The sequence below is a fragment of the Protomyctophum bolini genome (assembly GCF_963924005.1).
Source record: "Protomyctophum bolini genome assembly, chromosome: 2".
Taxonomy (NCBI): Eukaryota; Metazoa; Chordata; class Actinopteri; order Myctophiformes; family Myctophidae; genus Protomyctophum; species Protomyctophum bolini.
The window spans coordinates 14,162,423-14,189,927 of NC_137863.1; the positions used below are offsets into that span (position 1 = coordinate 14,162,423).

Sequence of the window (27,505 nt, forward strand, 5' to 3'; positions counted from 1 at the left end):
ACATACATTGTATGTGTAGCATACCCCCCACCAAAAAAAACCCACATGCCACATAGGCCACTGGCTCTATTAGAGGATTGGGCCGGCCCGGTCCATAGGGGGGTTAAAGTGATTGAGACCCCTAAAACCCGAAAAACGAAAAGGTCTTGGCTGATGCGGGAAAATGTTTCAAGATGTTCACAGCCCAGCAGCAGCAGACCGCTGAAAAGAGTGTTGTTGGTGAGAAAGACGAGGAGGAGGAACCGGCTATACCCGGCACTGCTGCTGCGGCCGAGAGATTGCTTGCTTTTCAGAGGACAATGTTACTTGAGGTCAGGAGGAGATCAAGTTCTACCAGTTCGACCTAATCAAACTGAAACTATTTGGTTTGGTATACGGTAGCTTGAGAATTTGAGATTCTAGCAGGCGTCCTACAGGTACAGGGTGACACTCTTGCCCCCTTCCTGTTCGTTGTAGCGATGGATCATGCACTGAGACTTGCAATCAATGGCAGAGAGGAGGCACTGGGGTTCACTCTAGTTCCGAGGAAGTCAAGGCGAGTACACCCCATCATGGTCACTGACCTCGACTATGCAGACGACATCACCCTAATCTACTGGCAGTAGAAAAGGAAGTAGTGCAGGAAGATCGGCCTCAAGCTCAATGCCAAGAAAACAAAGGTAATGACAGTCAAAACAGAGGACAAAACCATTGCCACTGCAGACGGGTGCTCAAGCGAGTTGAGGACTTCAAGTACCTCGGGGCCTGGACTGCCTCAACTGAACAGGATCTGAAGGTTCGAAAAGCACTTGCCTGGAAAGCCTTGCACGGGAAGGCTTTCCCGTGGGTGGAAATCAGATATGGGAGAAGACCTTAAGAGGCGGCTGTTCATAGCTACTGTGGAGTCAGTACTGCTGTATGGGGCCGAGACATGGACCCTCACAGTACAAATGGCACTAGGTGTCACATGGACGGACTGCATCAGAAATGTGGACCTATGGGGACCTACCACGGGTCACGGACTAAGTCAGAGAGAGAAGGACGAGGCTGGCAGGGCACTGCGTCACAGTGCGTCAGGCACCCACAACTTAAGGCAAGTAAATAGAGCGTCACAGTCCCACCCCCTACCAGGGAGGGACCAGGAAATGATTCCCCGTTCATTTTCCTCATAGACATTTCAAAAACGCATTTATTTAAAGACCTTTTAAGCCTCGTACAAAGCCAACTGGAGTTGTGACAAATCATGACAACACCATTTTTCAGGCCGAACATATAATTAGAAAGAAGAAGAAAACGGCAGGTTACAACAAGGTTAATAAAAAAGAGCATGCCAGGATTTAAAGGAATGCACTGTCACTCACAACTAGTTCCATGCAAGGGCTACTAACTTTGATCAGAGGTGAACAAGCTGTGGAGATTGTGGACACCCAGGCTGTGGATCAAGGGTCTGACTCTACACGGATTATGATTGTGGCAGGGCAAAAAGGAAGTTTGCGATGAAAATGCTTAAATCTCGTGGACTTTAGATCAAAATGAAGAGACTAGATCTATAAAGAACTACACACATCATATTAGATTGCATATGCATATTAAAATAATAACTAGTTTATGGATAAGGCAGGGGTGGGCAACTTTGAGAGGGCCACAATGCATATAGTAAATAATGTGTTGGCTAGACCTCACTCTCGCAGAAACTAACTAGTAAAAAATTGCCGATCTACAGCTCAAACTGCGACACGTTTTGAGCTCGTAGATCTGCAATTGTTGTTATATTTTAATTGGAATCTTGAATTATTTTTTTGCTATTTCTGAATTGGAATCCTGACATTTCTTATTGAATTTCATATGTTCATATGTTAACTTTATGAACTTAAATGCAAATACATTGGACATATAAAAAAATACTAGTACTAGTCATTACATAGACTGAAGTAATTTTAATTGGTCATGTTTGCATGTTTGGAATTGTATAACAGCTGAAATCAAATATATCAGTATTCTGATATTAACCTGAGGGACGCATTAAGTGAAGGTGGGGGCCACAGTAGACAGTAGCATACTAAAAGGTGCCCAGTCTTCCGAGGTCTGGTGCACCGTGCAATGGTGCCCACTGCCCTGCCCTGCCCAGTGCCCAGACAGACTGATTGCCAATCTTCTGAGGCCTGGAGTGCCCACTCTTGAAGTTCTCGGATCGACTCGGACAAACTCGGGAATAATGGGCGTGTTCAGTTGTCATATGGATGCGCATCACTGCCGTTACTATCGGATGATCCCGCGGGGGGCGGGGCCAAGGAGGAGGAAGGAAATCGCCCAGTTGACTGACAGAGAACCCGGCGAGCGACCAGCATCATCGTCTCATCTTCTTCTAACTCCATCTCTACTACAGTCAACAAGCCCCTCTTTTAGTAGCCTACTCGGACCTAGCAAGAATTCGCAAGAGATTGACACATATTAGCAGATACTAGCCAGCGACATTTTATGAACCAACTTATAGAAACATCTATAACAACATATCGAAGATTAAAGACAAATTAACCAACGAACCACTGTACGGGATGGAGACTGAAATACATGTGCCCGTTGGGTCGCCGGTCATTCGAAAATTCCCTATTTTCGTGGACGAACACAACGTGACGGATGGAGCGATGAAGCTAATAAAACAGCTGCGGCCGGCGTGGGACTCAGCCCAGGTTAAGACCAAGGTAAGTTACCAACGTTATGTTGACTGTCGTGCTGCTAACTGCATGTTGTGGCTGTGCTAGTACTGTTGCAGGCAGCTAGCAGCACTGCAGCAGGCCCGTGCAGCATGCTATAGTCTCTTTACAAGCCATCTTTTACAAGTTATTACTGTAACTGGCACTGCATGCCCCTTCTTTTCCCCGCCCGAGTTGAAACGACTCAAGGTGATAACAGCGTTATTATAACACGTTCGAGTTGTTGCATCACGTCAATACTCGTTTGACCACTGACGTCTATTGATGCACACGTCTGTCTGCTACAACATTGAAAGACGCTCATGGGACCGTCACCATCATAAAGATCTATTTGTTTGGATGCATTTGATCCGACACATTGATGTCAGAAACCTGCAGTCTGTCTGTGATAAAGGGAACGATCAGCTTGCTGCTTAATTGCTGGCTAATGTTAGTTGACAAGCTGTGAGAGATCAGTTGTGAAGCGTGTAGCTAGCTTGAGGCGGACAGCTTCCTTGCTATACACTACAGACTACAGTATATGTGGCAGTGGCACTCTATCCTGTAAGAACATCATGAACATCGGTCATTTGAATGCTCTTTTGCCTTGAGAGTATGTGTGTGCTTCTTTTGCTAATTTAAAACTTTATTATTATTTGATCAGCAAATGTCATTCTCCCAGACATTCTTAAATTGTGTGTGTGTGTGTGTGTGTGTGTGTGTGTGTGTGTGTGTGTGTGTGTGTGTGTGTATCTGTGTGTTTGTGTGTTTGTGGGGGGGTAAAGTAGTCTTTTTTATTTTTACATCTGCCCTGGGCTCATGCAACACCTATAGTACAGATAGGGGCACATCTGTTTAGGTGTCAGGGTCACTGTGGATGAATCAGCAGAAGAAAGTAATAATGCTGTTTGTAGAATAAGCAGGTGATGCATGCGAGTCTGGGTTAGTCTGTTTGTTTTTAAAAGTGGCTTGAATTGGTATACAGTCCCTGGAGAGTCCCCAGCAAAGTGTGTGTGTGTGTGTGTGTGTGTGTGTGTGTGTGTGTGTGTGTGTGTGTGTGTGTGTGTGTGTGTGTGTACAGTACAGTAGAGTACAGTACTGCAGTTGAATTAGATCTGCGACTGTTGTGGTGGCAAAAATGCATATAAACACTATGGTATTGATTCATTTAATGTAGCCTCATGTAAACCTATTTCAAACTGTGAGTTAACTATAGATTAGAGTCCATTTAAGGAATGACCATTTCTTGTTACTCCTGAAACTCTGTACACTCCTGTAGTATAAAATATGTGTTGGGGATGTGTGTGGGGAGGGCTGAGGGAAGCTCTGGAGGGAGACACTAGTCTCTCTCTGGTGTGATGACATTATACAATAAAAGAATGGAGTTCGAATCCTGATGGTTGAGTCCTGCTTCTTCCTGATGTTGTTTACTTACAAATAGTGAGAGCATTAATTCCCATGGAAGCCACCCACTGCCTGACCCTTGCATGCACACACATCTGTGTTTAGGCAAACAGACTTATTAAGGATCAGCCAGTCAGGGCATGGGAAATACATAATTGATCCTCATCTAAGTGGATCGGCTTTCACGTGACAAATTCTGACAATGTCTTTCTTGAGACATGATTACACCATGGTCGTTACTATAACACAGTGATAAACAGGGGGATTTGAACATGGCAATGCCAGCTGTACTCTACTGCATATTTACATACCAGACCTATTAATCCCTACAGTAAAATCCTCTTGTGTTCATTTATTCATGTGTACACCCACAGAGTTAAATGAACACAGGATTTAGCTGTGTAGAGCTCCCCTGTGTGACCCAGACCCCTCCTGTGAACGTGATCATGTTTACCTCTTTCTCTCCAGGCCAGACCAATGCAGGGCTTTTCTCAATGAGTGCCACCCGTACCGGCCTTAGTTGCCTTTGTCTAAGCAAAGTAGTACAGTATGTAGACCGGCACAGCTGCACCCTGCCCTGTGCCCTTTGGCCAGCTCACACAACAGTGGAGCATAGAGGACTAGCAGCAACAGGTTGTTTAAGATGGGTATTGGATATTTTGTGGCTCACTGCAGTAAAATAGTACTGTAGTAGTAGGGTACTGTTGACAGAATCACCTGACCAGCCTAGCCAGCCACCTGGACAGGAAGGTTTAACTGTAAATACATTCTCCCCAGCTTCCAAACATCCTGGACTCCCACACATGTGAAAGGGTGGCAGGTGCCAATAGCAACAAAGAAGAACCCATCTCATTTTTCAACTTTCTCATGCTTGAGACTGAATCACTGAGCTCTCCCCAACTAGGCTCACTTTGGTTGAGAGTAGAAATAACCTGGAACAAGCCTGGCGCTCACTCATTGACAATACATATGATGCCATCATCACTGTCCCCTTGCAAGCAGACAGTATAGAGATGACTGTTGTTTACCTCTGTCGGGTGTCCGAGCTTAGCTTATCGCTGGCACGCTGCCTGTTGACGTATTGATCAGCGGTCTTAGCGGTGCATTGTGTGGAGGGTAGAAGGATCAATCATGGGGTGCCAAAGGCATGTTTGTGCTTGCATATGTTCGGTCAAAACAGGGATGCCTGTGTGCCCATCTTTGTGGCGAAATGCGTGTGGAATGCTAGTTATGTGTGGGTAGGCGGCCGGTCTAGGGGGAGAGACAGGCACTGTGTATGTTATTATTGTGCTCAGTGCAGTGGGATCGGGGATGGGCTGCCCCATTGGTTAGTGGTACTGGTATCCACTGGATGGATGATGCTGAAACTAAGGTTGCTAATTTCCTCAGCAATGAATATTCTATCGATTTTACGTTTTTCAATTTCAATTCATTGAATAATCGAGAAGCACCTTTTTTTTAATGCTCAACGATTCAACACGAATCGGCTCTTTATCTCACGAACCGATATAATTTGTTGCACGTAGTTTCATGCAATGAATGAAATCAAGCCCTTAAAAGTCATGATTTAATTTCAATCTTATTAGCTATTAATTCAAATAATTTCTTACATTTGATGGACTTTTGAAATACTCTAATATTTAAACATATTTTAATACATTTAACAAAGGCATTTTATTTATATTTGAAAACATTTTCCTATGGACCACCTGCAGGCCTATATATGCCATGGGTCACTAGTAGTCTGTGGACCATCGGTTGAGAAACAGTGGTATGTATAGACATGGACGGGTCCTTGGGGTCCAAGACAAATTTCTCCCTTGGGAGACAAAATAAAAAAACCTTGAACCTTGGGATACATTGCATAGCAAGTGTTATGAAAGCCCATATCCCATCCCAACACAACAGGTTGATTCTTAGTCAGGGTGGTGGTCCCTGGTTCACAATCGTGTCACGATGCAACTCGTAAACTTATGTTTGCAAAGTTTGGGGGAAAAGATTATCGTCACAATATTGATATTGAGGTATTTGGTCATATTTGATTTTGACTATATCACCCAGCCCTACAATAATTCCACCACCTCCTCTTCTCCTGTCTCACTCACTGATAAAAATATATGACTCAAATACATGTCACAATGCTATTCATGGCTAATTTCAGTTAAGTGCATAAATTCAAGCTTATAATTAACTAGCCTATACAATCAGAGACAACATTTAACAGAGCTAGGTTCATAGTACTAGCTTTATCTAAACAGATGGTGGCTGACTGAGAATAGGTCTATGTTATCCCCAATTCCACATCTAATCTAAACATATTGTTAGACAATTAGAAAGAGTTGGCAGTGTGAGTTGAAGGCACCAGTCACTAAGAATGGGAAGGGGTAACAGGCACTAAAATAGGATATTTTGGTGGTGATGGGGAACCAGCAACAATGCAGCATGTCCTGGATCCAATATTGTGGAGAATTTTGTTGCAGCGGGGAACCTGAAAATATCAGTTATTGTGTTTTGTGTATCGGTTACAGCGCCGTCAGCAATTATGTTGCCATTTCACTCTGGGGGTATAGGTCTTGGTGGTTTCTGAATTCTTACAGATGACATTTGGGGAAGATGTTTAGGCCGTTTTGGTTGTCGTGGAGCTTCTGGGCTGGGTAGGACAGAAGAGTGGGGAGCGGCTTGGGGAGTACATTTGGATCTACACGAACACTTCTGCAGTGGAAAGTTCATGAGGCGGTGGCGGTGTCTTTGGGGAGATACTATCCTGAGTGAGTCAGAAATGGATGTGAATGTACAAATGTACAAATCAGGACAGTTTAATGCTAGTAAAGTGTGACATTCTCTGGCAGTAGTCACACTACCATCTCTCTCATGGCCATTTGCACTGATATGACATTTTATTTTTTTCCGACTCAGGAAACCGATTAGAAAACACGACAGATAATCGTTTTTAAACAATCCCTCCTGTTAGATTTTGGACGATAATGACAACCAAGCTGCTAATTATGAACAAAAGACCCACCATTGTCTTCTTCTCTCCCTCCCTCTCCCAGCTCTTCACCGATGGGACCACCAACAAGCTGGTGGGCTGCTACACTGAGGACAGTCCAGAGGATGTGGTTCTGGTGCGCGTCTATGGGAATAAGACGGAGCTGATAGTGGATCGTGATAATGAGCTCAAGAGCTTCCAGGTAGCAAAAAAGAAAAAAAGACTCATAGGAAAATCACAGTAGCTGCCTCAAACTTGTTACGAATTGTGTGTGTGTGTGTGTGTGTGTGTGTGTGTGTGTGTGTGTGTGTGTGGTCCTAGGTGTTGCATGCCAATGGCTGTGCTCCCCGCCTGTACTGCACCTTTCAGAATGGCATCTGCTACGAGTTCATGCAGGGCGACGCCCTGGGGCCGCAGGATGTCAGGGACCCCACGCTGCTCAGGTCAGAATATGATATACCAGGGAGACCTGGGAACCCAGATAGGGTACAGTCATGGGGGCGAGGCTGCATTATGAAGGGGGACAAAGAATCCCAAACTATATCAATCCTTAGCTATCAGAGAGGTTTTGCATGATTGTGTAAGACTTATTACACACTCCTTACAGTAGAAACACCCGACTCTGTTTATTTAAGATCCACTTACTTGAGATCCTCAGGCTATTTCCAGGAAATCTGTTAGACATTATTTATTTCCCACATCATACCGTGGAGATAAGTGTCTTGTATCTTGTGTCAGGGCTGCTCAGTCGGATAGAAACGGGTAGAAATGTTATGTGCGCACAGACAATGAGGCCATGATGGTAACACGTTTGTTTCGCTGACTGTGAATGAACCTGATAGATTGATAGACATATTCTTGTCGCGAATGAGACAACTGATTGTGTGTCTGTGGCTGTCTGTCTGTCTCTTTGCAGACTTATCGCCAGAGAGATGGCTCGTATACACGCCATTCATGCACATAACGGCTGCATCCCCAAACCCAACCTATGGATCAAGATGCGTAAATACTTCTCCCTGGTGGCCACCGAGTTCACCGAGCAGGCCTCCAATGTCAGGTAAGATGTAGGCTTTTCTTTTACACACAAAATGCCATAAAACATAGCCTAATTTGCCTGACACAGTTTACATGAAATGAACTATGTCGTACCCCGATAACACCGTACAATACTTTGTCAAGTGGTATTGCTGATTTCCCTTCCTAATTATTTGTTTAAGGTTCAGATGTTTCTGTCCAAATCAATGACATGCGAGGCTATTTTAGTGTAATAAACTTTTGTTTATAAGTCAGTCATGCACTTCTACATTTCTGTATCTATTTCCCATCAGTGACTGCTAAAATATAACTTTATAATAATAATGGATTGCATTTTTATATCGCTTTTCTATGCACTATGTGCCTACTCAAAGCACTTTACAATGGTCTATTAATTCATATATTATACACAGGTTAAGTCCTGTTAAATATACTTCGCGAACTATATATGCTACTGTATGTCTATTTACAGACAAGCCTCCTCATATAGGTAAATGGGAATACCTGTATAAATAGATGAAATACTGTATATAAGAACAGTGTTGGGGTACGAATAAAGCCTAGCTCAGAATAAAGATTTGCAACGAGCAGAGTTGAAACTTGCAAACGGAATCATAGCAGAGCAGAACACCCCAAACTGTGCTTTTCAACGTTATAGATGAAATACTGTATATAAGAACAGTGTTGGGGTACGAATAAAGCCTAGCTCAGAATAAAGATTTGCAACGAGCAGAGTTGAAACTTGCAAACGGAATCATAGCAGAGCAGAACACCCCAAACTGTGCTTTTCAACGTTATAAACCTGGACAGCCTGCATCAAGTGACACGCTGAATGTGCGACCTCCAGCACCTGACAGCACAACCTTACCTCCTGTATCTATTTATCTACATATGACACATTTACACCAATAGCTTACAGATTCATTTCACAAAATACAAACTCAAACCATTTTTTACTGTTTAGTTAGACTTGGTCTATTCATTTACGTGAACTTATTTAAATCTTTTGCCACTGTAGGTGAGGTTTACTCATTCGGCGTCTTTTGACGCCTTCTGGTCCGAAGTCCCAGCGCTCAGTGCGCCTTTTCACACCTTTTTGAGTGGTGCAATCACTCCAAGGAACAGCAATATCCGTGTTCCTGTGTTAACCTATGTGTTAACGGTTAACACATAGGTTAACACAGGAACACGGACATAGGTTAACAAAGTAATATGGAAATGAAAATTCCGCTGGCTTATGCTGTCTATGGGGATTCCGTTTTTAGAATCGTAATATCTTGGATTCTTCAACTTTTCCGGTGGAGAAGTTTCCTATTAGTTCGAATATTGATAACTTACAGTATAGTATGCAGTACTCGTCTGCCTAAATGTAGGACCACATCTTCATTACTTAGAGACTGTCTCTGAGAAGTTTTATAAATGCAAGCCCTGATATTAATTTGTTTTCTCTTTTCCCTTTGTTCCAAAGCCGCTTGTGGCTAGTGGCTCTTTGTGGCCTATAATTCTAGAGACATTGTGGCTGTCTCATACCATACAATTATTAACGTTGTATAATAATTTGCCTTCAAAGATCACCACAGTAATTATTTTCTCCAAGCAACAGACCCATCGACTGAGAGCGTTCACCACCACCAACACCAACAGAGTCTAGTTTCTGACTTTGCCATCTTTTATCCATTGACCATTTCTTCCTGACCTGAGATGGCTGCTGGAGACAGCAGACATCTTTATTTGGCCGGATGTTCGGTGAAGTCCAGCGTGAACAACATTATATAACCGTCACCATAACAGCAGACTTGATTAGGGAGGCTGAGCTATGTGGCAGGCCGGCAGATGTTTGCGTAGCCAGGTTTATAAGGTCAACCTAACTCTGCTCCCTGGTAACACAGATAACTAGAGGGCTGCACACCCGAACACCTGTTGGACATAATTGGTCCTAGACTCACTCAAAGAGGCCGGGGCAGAGAAGACTTTATAGCTAATATGATGACCGTGAATCATCCTAAAACATGTAAGTTGATGTAACCCTGTGTCATCGTGCCCTCTCTGTTCATCCTAAATGAGTAACGGGCACTTATTAGTTCTGTTAATACTTCAAGTTTATAGCTGTTGGAGATGGAAGACATCACAGCCAGGCAGGCAGTGAGCTGAAAGGGAAGGCAGCAGGTGAAAGAGAGTCGGCCAGGTGGAAATAACAGAGACTCCAGGGTGCGTGAAATCCCTTGGCGTAATTTCTCCCGTCTCCCTCTCTCCTCCTCGCCTCTGGTCAGGCTCATTCTGGATTAGTTCCATAAGCCCATTACCTGCAGGAGAATGGCCTCTGTTCATCGGTGTGCACTCCTGCCCGTCTGATTGGTTGAGACACTCCACAAGAGACTTGACCCTTTCCCTACTGCCAGTGAATATAGCAACCAGGAGAAGAACACCGCCTAGACCCTAGAGTACTGTAACTAGCACCATCAGCTCCTCTGTTACAGTACCCTAGACTGTAACTAGCACCATCAGCTCCTCTGTTCCCCAGTGTCTCAGCCCCGCTGAGACTGTGTGAGCTGTCTGTGCATGTTGGAGCTCAGTTGTTTTCACAAACTCCCATATGTCTTCAAGCACAATATGTGTGGATGTGTGTGGCGCCGGTGCTAACTCGTTCTTTGTTAGCGGTCCTAACCCGTTCTTGCACATCAGGCATTGGATTTTCACTGTTTTAGGGTCATGGCCACTTGGCCAAAGGTCAAATTCCCAGGCAGCAATGACATGAAATAGAACAATGATTTTAAAGTCCACAAAATAATGACTTGTACCGAATGGTTAAGGATGATTTTTATTTTTTAATACATAATAATATGTAATCGTAATACTAAACACAAGAGCTGTTTATTTCATGAATTAGGCTGAACTGAGGGTCAAATTCCTAGAGCTAAGGCGTATGCATATGGTATATGCTATTTCCATTTTTCACATATTAAAACAATGTACACAAACCTCATTCTGTTCTTCTTTCCTCTTGATTTTATTGTTTGAAGGTCCACAGATCAAATCTGGGTCTTCTTCCTATAATATCATACTAGGTTTTAATGTTATATATTGGCAGCATCTGTTTTGTTTGCATTTGTTTATGTGCTAAATGAGTGAATTTGAGACCAGTTTTACTGTGCTATGTAAGTCAATGATGAGACTATTTTGGAATATCAGTTTCTTAATCGAACAACGGAGCATGGTATCTTGCCACTATTTGGAGTTTCGATACAGCAAAGTTACCAAAAATCAACAATCCTAACCTCTGCCATTTTAATACAGTGTGGAATTAATAAAAAGGGTTAATATAATAATATAAAACATTTCACATCTCAAACCACAAACCTGAAGTTTGTGTTCTTCTCCCAAAGTGCCATATCACTGCTTGTTTATTTTATTTTTATTTATGATGAGGTACTGTAGGTGTGTTCAGTGTCTTGCTCAAGGACACCTCGACATGAATAGAAGTGAGGAGGAGCAAATAAATGCTCGCCATGTTTTTTGAAAATATTCCCCCATAAACTGTTCTGTTGATACCCAAAACCAGAGACGTTTGTTCTCCTATAGCCCAAAACACAAGTAGTAAAACTATACCAGCTGTTCCACTCCTACTGCAAAGCGAGCCAAAGCCTTATTTACACACACACACACACACACACACACACACACACACACACACACACACACACACACACACACACACAGTGTCACACAGTCACACAGTCACATACACACACCGATGCCGGAGGAAACCATGCAAGGCACCAACCTGCACATCGGGAGCAATTAGGGGTTTAGAGTCTTGCTCAAGGACACTTTGACACTAACTCTGGGGGAGCCCGTGTTCGATCCGGTCACTCTACCCCTGAGCCACTGCAGCCCACACACACACACACTGCTCAAAGTTGTCACAACATCCAGGAGATGAACAACTGACTCTTTCCATCTCCATCTCCTTGACGTTCATGGTCCAGGATTCAGCAGGAGGTGCCGAGCAAGGCGGTGCTGGAGCAGGAGATGGTGTGGATGAAGGAGCACTTGTCTACGCTGGGCTCCCCTGTGGTGCTGTGCCACAATGACCTTCTCTGCAAGAACATCATCCACAACACCAAGGAGGGTAGGTACTGCTGGTACAACTCTCTTCACAGAACAAACTCCCAGTGTTTGGGCCCAGTGAGGGCAGTGCTACCAGTACCCAAGGGGTTGTTGGAGAAGTATGCTACAGTATGTGCCTGGTCGAACGACCATGGAAATGTGGCATAGGAGTGGGAGTGAACTCTATATTTTCCTGCTCCAAATTTGGTGACCTCCGCGTTCTCCACTGTGTTCTACCAGGGAGGGGAGGAGGAGGGGGGCATGGGGGAGGTGAGGCGGGCACATAGGTTTGTGAACCAATAGGGGGCCGGCGTCGGCTAGTATGAATCTGCCCCTCTACGCCTTGGAAAGGGAGCGTACTTTCAGGCTAGGTATCGATCAGATCAATCAGCCTGTCTATCAGTATTGTCAAGGTACCCATGTCATGAGTAAGGCCGTTTGCTCCAATTTAGCTGTTCAGTCGCCTCGCCTAACACAGAGTACTATAATGATTCTAGTACTGGCTAGCTGCCTGGTGCGCAAGCATGTTCTGTTTTTTTACTCTCTCCCCTTGCTGTCTTCCCAGGCCATGTTCGGTTCATAGACTATGAGTACTCCAGCTACAACTACCAGGCGTTTGACATCGGCAACCACTTCAATGAGTTTGCAGGTTTGTTTGTGGAGGCATTGGAGATTATCAAGACTCAAGAGGCGTTTAGTTATTTCACTCACTCATACAAGTAGAGGCAGAGAAATGTTGGTGTGACATGGTCTGCCAGACTGTGCAACAACAGCAATACAATAAACACAAGATGATAATAATATGAAATAAGAATGGTACTGGACTGTAATTACATGTAATAAACTAGCTAAGAAAAACAAGATACAAAAAAGAAAATAAGGTAAAAAGGAAATGGAAAGATTAGCAATAGTTAAATTTGTCCTACAGTATTATCGTACACTCACGGTATGGAGTGGTGTACTCCTTTGTGCGTGGGGTTAGGATGAGCAATTGGGTTAATAATGGCTACTGGCGTGTATCATCGTTCCAACAGGAGTGCACACACAGTACACTATGTCTGTTTGTGTGTTTGTCCAGGTATGAGTGAGCTAGACTACGGGCTGTTACCGAGCCGGGAGATGCAGATGGAGTGGCTGCGAGTCTACCTGCAGGCCTACAAACTGTTCACCAAAAAGACCGAGGAGGTCAGCCCCCGGGAGCTGGAGACACTTTATGTACAGGTCAACAAGTTTGCCCTGGTGAGTGACGGGCCTTTCAAAATCATGAAATCCTAATTCCCCTTAATTGACATACAAATAGTGGTTAATTGTTCAATAGTGTTTTGGTGTTTGAAACATATAAATTCAAATGACATTACATTTATAGTGTTTGTAAGCTAAACATTCACAGGGCAGTTGGGAAATGACTGGCAATCAAAATACAAAAATGTTACTATGGCAGTCTGATCTATTATTTGTCTCTTCAGGCTTCCCACTTCTTCTGGGGCTTCTGGGCTCTCATCCAGGCCAAGTACTCCACCATTGACTTTGACTTCCTGGGGTAGGTTTGGCACAATAGTGTTTGCATTTCATACTGTATGTACGTGAGCTGTGCATGGTTCTGCCTGGCCCCCTCTTGGCAGAGTATTACATAAGGGATAGGTAACACTGTTGCCTGAATATGATCTGTCAGCATGGGATAAATAGGGTGTGATGAGAGAGTGAAACTCATAGCCAACGTATCTCCCTGTGAATGTCCATCCCGCCACGCACACGCACACACACACACACACACACACACACACACACACACACACACAAACACACACACACACACACACACACACACTGACAGCCTTAATGCTTTTCTGTGTGGACAACTGACACTGACAACAGTCTGTCTGTTCCATTGTTTGACTTGCTACTGGATATAGAAGGGCTCAGTTTAATTTATTTGAGCATAATCGTAATGCATGCAACGCTATTGTACTCACATGGAATCAGGCAAGTGGTAGACGGCAAACCGGACTTCATTTTAGTGGACGCGAGCAGGACGGCAAACGGAACAGGACGGCTCGGCAGCCAGAACCGGCGACAGTAACGGCAGCTCGGCATCAATGTTAAAATATTTTTACCGTTCCGTGCCGTCCAGCAGGTTTTGCCATTTGCCGTCTACCATTTGCCTGGTTCCATCATGTGAATGCAGCATAAATCACTTAAATGAGCTTGCCTGTCCGTCTGTTCTCTCTCTCCATGTCTCTCTTCCTCTCATGTCTGGGCTTTCCGACAGGTATGCCGTGCTGCGTTTTAACCAGTACTTCAAGACCAAGCCCACGGTGTTGGCCCTCCAGATCCCAGAATGAGAACGAAGGGAGGAAGAGGGACAAACAGCGGCGGCCCCCCATCACCTGCAGCTGGCAGCAGAAGCAGATGCACTTTGAGCTGAGGAGCTGGGAGGCTGGGGTGATTTTCTTTTTTGGGGCGGGGTGGGTTTGGGGGGTAAAAACAAACGACAACCGTAGTTTCTATGATAGGGCTTTATTATGGGGCATTCTCTAAGGGGTGCAAGAAGGACTGAACCATTACGTGGTTAATTCCTTCAGAGCCCCTGTGACGACAAGCGCAATTACTATTTCATTCCTCTTCATCTCAGTCCACCTGGTTGCCTTGCAACTTTAGCAAGACAATATTATTCGCGTCACCTCAGATTTGCGCGTAGGTGTGTGTGTGCGCACATGTGTTTGTGTGTGTGTGTGTGTGTGTGCGTGCGTGCGCTGATCTGCATTTTATTTAATTTTTTCGAAAACCACTGACTTGATCCAGTGTCGAACATTAAAATACCCATATATGGGTATTTGTAGTGGATGACGCCCAAGGCTCCCCGTGCAGCTCACAGAACTGATGTGATCAGTGCTGGAGTCGGTACACACATGACCTGGTTCTAGTGTCTGTCAGTCCAGCACCTAATGGTCCAAAAAACACTGACAATGAAAGTGAACATGACAGGGACCAGAATACTAACACACTGACATTTGCGTGTTGTATACGCACTTGAATGTTGCGTATACAACATTCTACCGCTGCTCAAGAGTATTGTGTGTGTGTGTGTGTGTGTGTGTGTGTGTGTGACTGTGTGTGTGTGTGTGTGTGACTGTGCGTGTGACTGTGCGTGTGACTGTGTGTGTGTGTGCGTGTGCGTGTGTGTGCGTGTGCGTGTGTGCGTGCGTGTAGTACCTCTACTCTACATATAATGCTCACATTTTAAAATAATGCTTTTGAAGACCTCTTCCGCCATACGTGTCCAATGCCTGCAGTACAACATCCGAAGGGGTCCGGGGGGGGGGGGGGGGGGGGGGGGTTGAGGTATTGTTTAGTATAAGTGCTGAGCGGTGCAGGCTTGATGTATAGCTCAAACGAAACGTGTGAGTCTGTGTCTGTGGATTTGTGTCCTAGCTCTGCCCTCATCTCTTAAGCCATTTTCCGCCTTCTTGGCTTTTATGGTTACAGCGAGCCGCTCGGTTAAACTTTCCATCCGTCTTGCTCCCTGGCCACTTGGAAAATCACAACCCCGTCACCCTGCAACGCTTTTTACCCCCCTCTGCTCTCTCTCTCTTCCCCTTCATTCTCCTCTTCCTCCCTCTCTCTCTCTCTCTCTCTCTCTCTCCATTTTGTTGAGCATTAGGTAACGAGGGACATTCCATGAGACACCTGCATGGATACATAATCCTTTCTCAGCGTCCACGAGTTTGAGCCAAGTCTTTTACATAATCACACGTTGGAAAGTTCTTAGTCTAGGGTCAAACAAAGTTTGGCTTTTAGGGAATGAGTTGTAATTTTTGGGCTGCGCGAAATGGTTATAAGATCACTTATTACTAGGATGTAGCAAGACGGTAGTGGGCACGTGTCTGCGCCGTGGACATATGGTCTCTTTCCAACACGTTCCCACTGAGTGCCCAGCATCACCATGTTCTCATCAACACCTTGAGCAATGGGTCATCCCTTACAGGTCATTGTTCCCATCTATGGTGTGGTACTGTCTGTGACTGACGTTAAAACAAGACAAGATTCACAGCCTTCAGATCGTGCTGATTTAGGAACAGCTTGTTCACCTTTATTCTGTCAGCAGGGGGCGACACTCATCTCTGACCTTTGTCCTCGGCAGTGGCTCTCAGGTTACTGACTAGTTTAATAATTCACCTGTATGCAGGATGCTCAGTAGTGAATGAGCATACTGTCTTTCAGAACTTTATTTTCTTTTTTTGTCTTCTTTTTTTTTCCTAATTTGAAGCTATGATCAGAGCCTTTACTGAATATGAGCTGAGCTGTATCCTGTTTAATTAAGGTCCATGTGAGCCCAAATGAGAGCAATTTTTAATCCTAAGGCCTATTCATTGCTGTACATACAGTACACACTCGATTGTGAAGGGCTTTCTGATGTCACTAACCTGCACTGATGGGGTGAAACGTGCACCTCAACAGGTGAGGGACTTTTCCTAGATGGTTATTCAGTATGTGTCGAGGACAATGAGCAGCTGAATAGGAGTGATATTTGAAATCAGATGCCAATCTTAGGAAATGTATATACATTTAAATATATATATACACACTGAAGCACAGATAGAGTGCACATAACCGCCACTTTAGCTGTCTTTAGGTACTTAACCCATTCTGGACGGGGAACCCCTTTTGGTGTTTTAACTAAGTATTATGTTATACTTTAGCTATTGAAAAAATAGCAGATCTACAAGCTCATAGCGCGCCACCGAGTGGCGCGCTACGAGCTTGTAGGTCTGCTATTTTTGAAAAACCGTGAAAATGCGGCACAAATCTTTGAATATATATTCTTTCGACGTCAGGCCTAAATGGGTTAGAATTGGTTGTCAAAATTGTACTTCTTGCTACTAAGTGATTACACCAGTGAAGGTAGATATTTCAGGTGTACGCTGAATTAGTAAACTTGCTTGACCGCACAATGGTGGGAGGATTGAAACCTGGGCCAGGTGTATAGAATGAAGTACTGGATCTGGACTAGCACTTCTAGCACACTTTAGAACACTGGTTCCCAAAGTTGGCGTCCGGGGACCCCCAGGGGTCCTTGAGGCAGTTCCAGGGGGTCCCCAGCTAAACGATAGTTTGTAACCAAATGGACCCTTATGGGGTCTGTAACTCTAGAGAGTGTACACATTTGATTGTACATTTGGTTCCATTTGTACATGCTCAGAGTTAAATGAAGTTTGATTTTACAATATACTTTGGGGTCCCAGAGATAGAAATGCCATTAAATGGGGGACCGTAGCCTAATTCAGGTCAAACCTGGGGTCCTTGACATTAAAACGGGTTGAGAATCACTGCTAGAGCTGTAAAGATCTTCTCTTATGGGGGTCCGCGGGCTAATTAGTGTCAATTTGGGGTCCTTGACATGAAAAGGTTTGGGAACTACTGGTTTAGAAGGACTATTGGAGGAGAGAGGTATTATGGCACTGATGTCAGCCATCAGTGATGTAGGTAGGTTTTTAAAATTATTTGATTTATACATAATTGTGCGACGCAATGTGTTGTTGAGCTTGTACTTTGTAGATCAGCAACACCAACGCAGTAGTATGAATATAGTATAAATCAAGCGTATTAATTATACATTAGGCACTTTTCTGTCCTCCCTCACAAGAGGTTAAAGCCTCGAACCAAATGTAGAGTTTTTAGGTCAACAGAAAATGGACCTATCCCTTGAAACTGAGGTTGCCTAAATTAAAGCACTGCACTCGATGTCTGCAGGACATTCAGCGAAGTTACTGAAAACTTTTAATCCCTGCTTTAAAGGCAAACTATGTAAATGACCTTGCACATGCAGGATTACGTTTTTTTTATGCTCTTTGCTCCAGACCAACCTAAGTTAATACTATTCTTTGCTGGCCATTAGTATGTTTGTAATTTATAGCGTATTTTGAAGCCCTTTGCAACGCGGGGTATTTATTGAGTGAATTTGGCACTGCATTTCTCTTCATCTTCCTTTTCGTTGTTGCTTTTTCTATTCCATCGAAATACCAAAATGGCTAGCTAAAGTTTGCTTTGCAGTTCATTTGAGATTGAGATTAAATGTTATTTTTGTGTGCGTGTGAATGTATTAACTGGCATAACTTTTTAAATGTACATACGGTATAACTTTGATTTATTTCCTCCTTTCTTATATATTTACGTTTTTGTACATGCATTGATCTAGAAGAGAACTGTCCATTGGAGACTGTTTAAATGGGACCCATCCTTTCAAAGATGAGTGTGTGAGTGTGTGTGTGTGTGTGTGTGTGTGCGCGCGTGTGTGTGTGTGTGTGTGTGTGTGTGCGTGTGTGTGCGTGCACGAATGCGGACATCTGTATTGGTTGACGTGCAGATGCATGAAGTCATCCAGCACAGTGATGCGAGTGGGGAGTGTAAATACTGTAAGAAATACTGTGAAATGCGACTGTACAGCCATCCTTTACGCCTGTGTAGGACTGGCAAGAAGAGTTAATAAACATTTGTCAGTAAAAAATGTCCATTAAAATGTAAAAAAAAAAAAAGACGAGTCACGTGTTTTTCTACTTTGTGAGTCTCTTGAGGAAATATGCTTAATCCTCAGTGTTGATTTAACTGTGTGTTGTGTGCAAATGTAACCAAATGGACCTGTGATGATTTTGTGTGTTCAATGTAGTTCCCTTGACCATTCAGATTGCAGTAGTGTTGTGTGGGTCCATTGTTTTTTGGACGGCAGTTGAGTTTGTGTGGGATCAACTGCTGTTCACACTCTGCTTTCCTCCCATCTGTCTCTCTCTCTCTCTCTCTGCCACCTGAACTGGCTCTTTGGCCCTGAGAGGCGGAAGGAAGGAAGTGGAAGTCCACTGGTGGGGGGGGATCCTGAGTTCCTGACATACACACACACACACACACACACCTGAACCTCCAGCTGACTCCAACATCCTGGAGACTTAAAACCTCAGTTATACTTAGTTGCATGTGGGTGTCATGCACCAAACATAACAGATCGAAGAGCTCACAATGAAAAAGATTATTCACTAAGGGAGAATTGTCTGTGTGCTGTAGATATTTTTGTCCACGATCTAGTTTACTGTATCATTTGAATTGGAAAATTGTAACGACTAAAATGTTTAGTTTCGAAATGTGCCTATTGTACACCTAGTAAGAGGGGATCATAACATTGTGTAACCCAGCCAACCTGGCAACCCAGAAATGGCAACACGTGTCAAACTGTCAATCACAGCAGTATAAAAATGACATCAGTTCCGACACTCCCACTCCCACCTCCATTCAAGATGGCTGAATTGTTTGGCATGGCAGCAAAAAGCTCCTCTCCATCCTGGCTGGATAATTTAGCTGCATAATTTATTGCAGGAGGCCAATATTGTAGCAGTCTCCATGGGCTTGTCCGGTTCACTGAGCCATTGGTTCAAAACTATGTGGTTTTGAACAAATGGCATAGTAAACACAAATGTCGGACCCCAATTATCTTTAACATTGGAATGCATAGCATAGCTAGTTCACTATATGTTTATTTTCTTAATGCAGCAGCAAGGTCTCAACTATGGCTGCTTGTTTTGGGAAAGCTGGAGACTTGGGGAGGAATCAAGTTTAATTTAAAGTATTTTATGAAATTTTCAGTATAGTCTCCTGCCATCAACAAACATTTAGCCTAACAAATGCTTTCATCAAGTAAACCCCACACATCACAATACTGTTGACTTTTCAGTACAATGAATGGACAGAAGATTGGAGGCTACACCGCTACAGTGTTCCTGGAACCTCTGTATTTGTTGCATCTTTTTATTATGCCTCTTCATAACCTTTAATTGTAGCCCCAATCATGGGATTATTAACTCGCACAGTAGCCAAAATAACTCACTCGCCAAATGCCATTCTTCTTGGTTAGAGTTGGTGATGATATTATCACACGGAAGGATCAAATTACCTACCTAGGTTCCATCCTGGAGGCCAATCTTTCCGGTGATAAGATGGCCACCAACGTAATCAAAAAAGTCAATCAAAGAACAAGATTCCTCTACAGGATCTCCTCACTGGTCGACAAAAACACCTTGAAGACCTTAACAGGAGCCCTTGTACAAGGTTTCTTTGACTATGCATCCACCTCCTGGTACCACAGCACCTCAAAGGCCCTTAAAACAAGGCTCCAGACCTCCCAAAACAAACTGGTCAGGCTCCTACTTGGCCTCACCCCCCGAACCCACCTCACCCCTGCCCACTTTGACAGGCTGGGATGGCTTAGGGTCGACGACAGAGTACAGCATCTTGCAATGGGTCTGGTCCACAAGATTAGATACACCACCAAGATACCCATGTACCTGTCTAAATACTTCCTTAATGTAAACGAAGTCCACACCCACAACACCAGAGGGAGTGCAACAAACCATGTACAACCCAGATTCGGCACAAACAAGGGACTAAATTCTTTTCGCTCCTATGCGACCAAAATGTGGAACGCCCTACCAACAGTCATTAAGACATGTGAATCCCTTGGCTCCTTCAAAACTGCTCTCAAAGGGCACCTACGGATGGCTGCAATTCGAAACTGGCCTCTGTAAAAGCTGAATTTGTATCTGGATTGTACTATGTTTTTGTATGGACGTGATGTTGGGTGCCTGCACATATGCACACATGGCATCAACGCATGGTGTTGTGTGCAGGCGCCCTACACTCTGTCTTTGTACTATGGATTGTACTATGTTTTTGTATGGACGTGGTGTTGGGTGCCTGCACATATACACACATGGCATCAACGCATGGTGTTGTGTGCAGGCGCCCTACACTCTGTCTTTTGTTTTCTTTTCTTTTATCCCCCTGTTCCCCTCACTGTATATATACTTTTTTTCCCTTTTCGCTTCCTATATGATGAATTCCTGTTCTGTTCTTTAACTACATAGAAGTGTCTATTTGTTTGTCTCTAAATGTTTTGATGAATTGAACAATGTGGACCCTGTTGTAAACAAGTGTAAGGCTTAATTGGGTCGTCCACTCACAGTTAACAGTCTTTGTATTGAGTTTGTGCTTGAAATGTACTGTAATTCTGCAAACTGTTAATAAAGATTTCAATCAATCAATCAATCATTAACACAACCAATTTATTGTCGTCCAAAACGGGAAGGGGGGAAAAAACTTGGAGAACATACAGAAAATGTACACCTTTAAATTACACAGGCTCATATAAACAAAATAAAGTCTCTATCTATATTTACATCAGCAGGTGTGACAACGGGTGACTCCTCAGCATGGTCTTCCACTAGAGTAAGATACTATTTATCTCTGAGAACTCCCGACTTCTATACACAAACCCTGGTATCTTTACTCCCAACATTTCTCCACGTTGAAACTGGTACACTTAAGTGAAAAAAAAAAGGTAAACTGACAGTCCAAAGGGCATTTACAGCAGTGTGACAAAAATATGTTTTTGCTATTACAATAAGGACCGACCCTGCCCAGTCACCTGAGCCCCATCTCCATATCCATCACAAAGTGCTTTCCAACTACTGATAAAAACGGCCTCATCTCCAGCATGATTGAAACGTATTGACGAACCAGTGAGCATCTCCATCATGTTGATGAAACAAGAAAAAGAAAAACAGGAGGAATCAGGGGGCGGGGTGGGGGGTGTTCACACTTCAGGAGATAATAATCACACCCAACGGTTTCAGAGGAAGCAGCGGGACACACAGACGCAAGGTTCGCAACATGACCGCAGTCAAACACTCAAAGAAGCACACACAGAGGTAAATATTAAAAAAGGTGGCAAGACTGATCGCAACCACACACACACACACACACACACACACACATACATATTAGCATGTACACAGCTCAAGTATGGATGTAATGAGAGAGAGAAGTGAGTCTCAACATTTTGTTTTACAATTTGCAAGTGCAAGAAAAATGTACCTTGACTACCGAGCTGGCTCACCAGAAAACAAGGTGTTTTATAAACCAAACTTTTGCACAGAGTCATGCCATACTGCTTTCACCCGTCCAAGTGCTATAATCGGATCAAAAGACAGAATGTGCAGATGAGGACAGGCTCACACTATGGTAAAATGCTAAATTGAGTGTTTTGGAAACGGGAAGCATGTTCAGTGTCACTGCTGTTTGCAGTGACACTGAACCAACCCCATGTCAGATTTAAGGTAGGTCTGCTATTTCTTAGTGGAGTGGTGGCCAGCAGGGGGCAGCACTCTCACACTGATAAACAACCAAATCTACTGTATCAGTATTGTTGCTGCTACTTTGGCTGCTACAACTGTAGATTGGCCTTTAGACAGGCGGATGCTGGGTTTGTATAGAACACGGGGGGAAATAAAATAAATCTCCAAAAATTACTGCTCTCATGTTTCATACATAATTATGACCTGAAACCCCAACCTAAGGTAATGACAATTAACATTTCCCTGGTCTAATGACATCGCAAAAGGTGCTTTTCGCAGACAGTGGAAAAAATGTGTGATGAGTGTCAGGGCAAAAAGGCGTTAAGGGATAAATCTACTGTGTTATGAACAAAAACAGCTTATGATGAGAGGGGGACAATCATTAATTACAAGAGCGTGTTGTATGTGTGCGTGTTGAAGGGAGTGCTAAACTGGAGATTGTACTAATTTACAAGGGAGTGAGTAGTCTCTTCTCTCTTCAACCACCAAACGTCTTCACTCTCATCATAGAGAAGGGCAGAGTTTTCCATTGTGTGGACTGGACACCGCTTTCACAGTCCTAATGTTTGTATTTCTCTGATGATGGTCAGTCTATGAAGAGAGCACACACTACCTCCCTCACCTCTCTCTCTCCCTCCTCTCTGATCTCTTGATTTCTCATACTTCTCTCTCTCTCTCTCTTTCTACGTCTCTCTCCCTCTCTTCAGTCGGTCAGGAGCACCAGCTCTCCCTCGCTCCTCTCTCCTCCATCGCTCTCCTCTCCTTCGCTGTACGGCGCGCTCACTCTCTGCGGTTCCCGCTCTCTGGGCAGGGGGGTGGGCGTGGCTTGAACCTCAGCTCGTCGCGGAGGCGGGGCTTGGGGCATGTAATGCTCCAGCAGTGCAGGGTGAAACGGCATGGTCGCCATGGAGACGGACCCGGTGCCACTCGGGTACTGGCCGTCGCCGGGCGGCACATAGTGCATCTGCTGAGGCTCCGACTGGCTGAGAGACGGGAAACAGACGGAGACATTTCACATGAATAAATATATCTCTGCTGTCGGGAAGAAACCACCTAACTCCAAAAATGTTCATTTTTCAGGAAATTAAAAATATAAAAATTTCAGGAAATCAAGAAAACCTTATATTTTCAACTCAACAAATGCCTCATCAAAGTTGGTGTTGTGAGTTAATATATTGACAATTACTTGCATGAGAGGGGGAACGGTGGTGGAGTTAGTTGCTTTAGCAGACAGTTTGAGGCTCCAATGGAGTTAAGAGGTTTTGTCCAAAGCGTTTTTTACTACTTTCCATTGGTTCAATATTTTCGAAACAACACAGACGAATTATCTTCTTTGACTTACAGTAAAGCTAGGAAACCTTGAATCGTTTCTGAACATAAACGTACAAATAAAGCCCAGAGAAATATTTCAGTATTAGGTAGCGTAAACACTAAAAAGGACCACCTTCTTACATAAATGCATTTTAGACCTGAGGCCTAAAAACGCCTTCCTTTCTGAAAAACTTTAAAAAACAAACATTGTTTTGTTTTAATTCTTCTTTGTTTGCCGTTTTATACTCTCTGTTTGCTCTTTCTTGCACTCTTTATTCTATCCCTTTGCTTGCTTTGTTTGCCGTTTGCTGCTGCTATCTATGCTGCCGCATTGACTGAAGGAAGGCAAACAAAAATAAGTTTTACTCTTATGTACCTGTACACAAGATGTAACAATAAAGTACAACCTTGAACCTTATACATCTAGCAACAGCTAACGCCCCGGATTGAAAGGTATAACAACGCATAGGTGTTCCCAGTCTTAATGGGTCCGTTAAACCCTATGAGAAATGACTAAAATGCGATGGCATGGCACTTTTTAAAGTTGAAAATATTTTAATTGTTTAGAAATGCACTTATGATGTGGACTGCTTTATATCAGCTGTATTATCCACGACTGTACACAAATGCAGAACTGCTCATCCAAGCGGATGTTCTCCTATGCCCCGCCATTGGCCACGAGGTTCCCACAAACCAGACTACCACAGGCATCCGTCTTCTGCCAAACAAAACAGTATTATAAACCTAGTATTAGCTAATATAATTACATTGTATTTGTATCGTATTCTTATTGAGAGAAATGGAAGTGTTCACTTACAGCAGTAGTTTTTTAGGCTACAACGTTTATTATGACGAACGTTGTAGCCTAATAACCTACTGCTGTAAGTGAACACAGTGTGCTGGACTTCCATTTTTCTCATGTTGCAGTGGTTGCCTGCCTTGCCTGTCCCAGGAGTTATGCAAAATGACTTTTCTCTGACCATGCAAACTCCACACAGAAATGCCGTTTTGCCAACCCCACAGTGCCCACAGCATCCCCGGCGGGAATCGAACCCAGGACCTTCTAGATGTGAGGCTACTGACTGCACCATCGTGCCCCCTCGGTTTCTCAATCTTGAGCATCCACATCTACACTTATTTGTTTACAATTTGTATTTTTGTTTTCAAAATTCTGTAAGTTCCATATCAAGCTATTGAGTTGCAAAGCTCCAGAGCCCAGAAGATGAGCTAAACTAGCCTGGGGTGGGTGGGGGTGATGGAGCGGAGTGTGCTCTTCTTCAAAGAGAGAGAGACTGATAAACAGTGCATGCTGCAGCATTATGTCTCCAGTTTGTTTGCACTCAACTGTCTGTTTTTTTTTTGAGAATTCAGTTTGTTTACTGTGGAAAGGTTGAGCACTTTTGTCTGTCAGGGACACGTTGTGTTGAATTATCTCGCCTAACTCCTGTGCCGGCCTTATATATTGTTTCTCTCTACACACGTTTGTTACCTGTGAGCATAGGTAGCTCTCTGCTCCTGTCTGCGGTTCTTCATCATGGCCTTGTACTCGCCCACCCGGAGTCTGCGGCCCTCCACTATGCACGTCCTCTTGGGCCGCGGCTTGTACTTGTAGTCTGGGTAACGCTCCAGGTGCTGCCTGCTGAGCCGCGCCTGCTCCTCATAGTAGGGCTGCTTCTCCTGGTTGGACATGGACTTCCACCTGGAGCCTGGAGACGAGGCCAGACAGAAAACATAGATGAGAAGGCAGCGCTCATAAAGAAAACGCTTTAGGGTCGGTCATAGCTGTTATTTGGTTAAAGAGGCTGCTTCGGAAACAGAAGGTCCTAGGTTTGATTCCCAGCCCCAGCTATGTGTCAAGGTTTCCATGAGCAAGACACAAACCTTTATTGCGCCCCCTGAGTGCTCATTATAGCTATCATAGCAGCTAGCAGGTGAAGCTAAAAAAAACCACGGGATAAACCAGGTCTCCCCTTTCCTATAGTTCTCTTTTTTAAACACTGTTAATAGGTTTTGACTGGGAATGTGCTTGAAATCTTTGCATTGTGTACGTTTGAGGGAGGGGTGGGGTGGGGGAGACTCTGCACAATGGAAAGGAATGTGAGTGTTTGGTCAGAGGAAAGGGGTGCGGGCCTGCAAGGGAAAGCACTAGCAGGTGTGTGATCATTCCCTCCCATGGCAAACTGTACCACCAGAGGCACAAAGAGACTACTGAAGTTGTGTGGTGTGCAATGTGCATACCGTTTAGTGGGAGCTCACACAGTATGAAGGAGTGTGGAGTACATATAGGGGGAGCTCACACAGTATGAAGGAGTGTGGAGTACATAGGGGGAGCTCACACAGTGTGAAGGAGTGTGGAGTACATGGGTGGAGTTCACCCAGTGTGAAGGAGTGTGGAGTACATATAGGGGGAGATCACACAGTGTGAAGGAGTGTGGAGTACATAGGAGGGGAGCTCACCCAGTATCTTGCTGATGGAGGAGTTGTGCATGTCGGGGAATGCCTGGAGGATCCTCCTGCGTTCGTCCTTGGCCCAAACCATGAAGGCATTCATCGGCCTCTTGATGTGACCAGAGGAGGGTGGCGCCCGGGCCTCAGCATATCCCCCAGCACCAGGGGCTGACAGGGGGCCTACGGAGACAGAGGGAACAACGATCAGGGGATGCACACATCGTCGTGTCGGTGGCGTGTGTTATGGTTCCAGAGGTTGCTTTATTTCCACTGCATTTTGAAACCTACCCTCAGAATCACTGCTTAGGCGGTCCTCAGTGGAGCGCATGTTTTGTCCCTCGTCACAGCGCTCCGGGTGGGATATCCGCTCGCTGTGAAGCACGTCCTTATACTCCTACGGTGGAAATAACCGTTAGATAACACAGTAAAAGTGCACACATGTTCGCACCAACATAGATTCCCACACACACATAAAAAAAAGAAAGGAAATTATTTGAATGTGAGGGCAATAAAAGATGACTGCTGCAGTAAATGCATTCTATCAGCGCTATTTAAGGTAAAGAAGCCACGTGCCTGTCATATCAGCCACAGTTTTAAATTCAGAGCCGTAAATGCAAAGAAAGGAAATAATGAAGCCACACAGGAGGAAGAATGGTGTTTATTGTCCAAGAGAGCAGAGGGGAAAGGAGGAGGAGGCAGGGAGGAAAGAATAGGAGGGTATAAAGGAACAGAACAGAGGGAAGGCATGCAATGTCGCCACCTTTGAACATGCAAAAGCACCACGCAATCAAACAACCGCGTCTGGCTACTTCACACATTTTCTAAAACACTGTTATTACTTCTGTGCGGCACAGATAGCAGCACAGATCGAACAAATGGATTTGTCTCATCGAATAGATGAGGCAGCAGGGGTGTAAAACCTGATATTTGGAACAGGGGCTCGATCAGAGCAGTGTAAGGAGGACAGCCCGCAACTGTGTACTGTACAGTATAACAGTAATACTGTGGACAAAGACAGAGGGGCAGGTACTGTACAGTAGAACAGTAATACTGTGGACAAAGACAGAGGGGCAGGTGGCTCAGCTCAATGCCACGCAGGGACCTTTGTGGTTTGTGAGTTGGCAACAGCTGTTGCTCTGCAGTGTGTGGCTCTGAGGCTGGTGGCCATTAAAAATAATAATAATAATAATAAACTGAAACAGAACAATAGTGCAAATAAATGTAGGGGACACAGCCTAATTAGAATGTTTAATGTTTAGTCTTTGGTACATTTACGTTTGCAGTAATGCAAAACAAAGCAAGTCCTAAACACAAAGCTTCCACGCTGTGGTCTGTTGGAGTGACAGAGAATAGAACTTCCTATT

General features: G+C 44.2%; 2 protein-coding genes across 5 annotated transcripts in view; one reads left to right on the plus strand and one right to left on the minus strand.

The window, feature by feature from the left end:
- Window positions 1-2,311: 2,311 nt before the first annotated feature.
- etnk2 (ethanolamine kinase 2) lies at window positions 2,312-14,637 on the plus strand. The gene is made up of 9 exons (XM_080775387.1): window positions 2,312-2,681; window positions 7,130-7,267; window positions 7,387-7,508; window positions 7,982-8,122; window positions 12,087-12,229; window positions 12,773-12,856; window positions 13,286-13,446; window positions 13,674-13,747; window positions 14,477-14,637. The coding sequence occupies exons 1-9, from the start codon at window positions 2,535-2,537 to the stop codon at window positions 14,547-14,549; spliced, it is 1,083 nt and encodes a 360-aa protein (XP_080631513.1). The 5' UTR covers window positions 2,312-2,534; the 3' UTR covers window positions 14,550-14,637.
- Window positions 14,638-21,297: 6,660 nt separating this feature from the next.
- The window catches only part of sox13 (SRY-box transcription factor 13), a 34,353-nt gene continuing 28,145 nt past the window's right edge, over window positions 21,298-27,505 (minus strand). For all 4 annotated transcript variants that reach the window (XM_080776359.1, XM_080776358.1, XM_080776357.1 and 1 more), the window contains 4 exons: window positions 26,430-26,535; window positions 26,151-26,321; window positions 25,183-25,399; window positions 21,298-23,365 (listed from right to left, as the gene is read on the minus strand). In XM_080776359.1, the coding sequence (XP_080632485.1) occupies window positions 23,086-23,365; window positions 25,183-25,399; window positions 26,151-26,321; window positions 26,430-26,535 (774 nt within the window). In that variant the 3' untranslated portion in view covers window positions 21,298-23,085. The remainder of the gene's footprint in view (window positions 23,366-25,182; window positions 25,400-26,150; window positions 26,322-26,429; window positions 26,536-27,505) is intronic.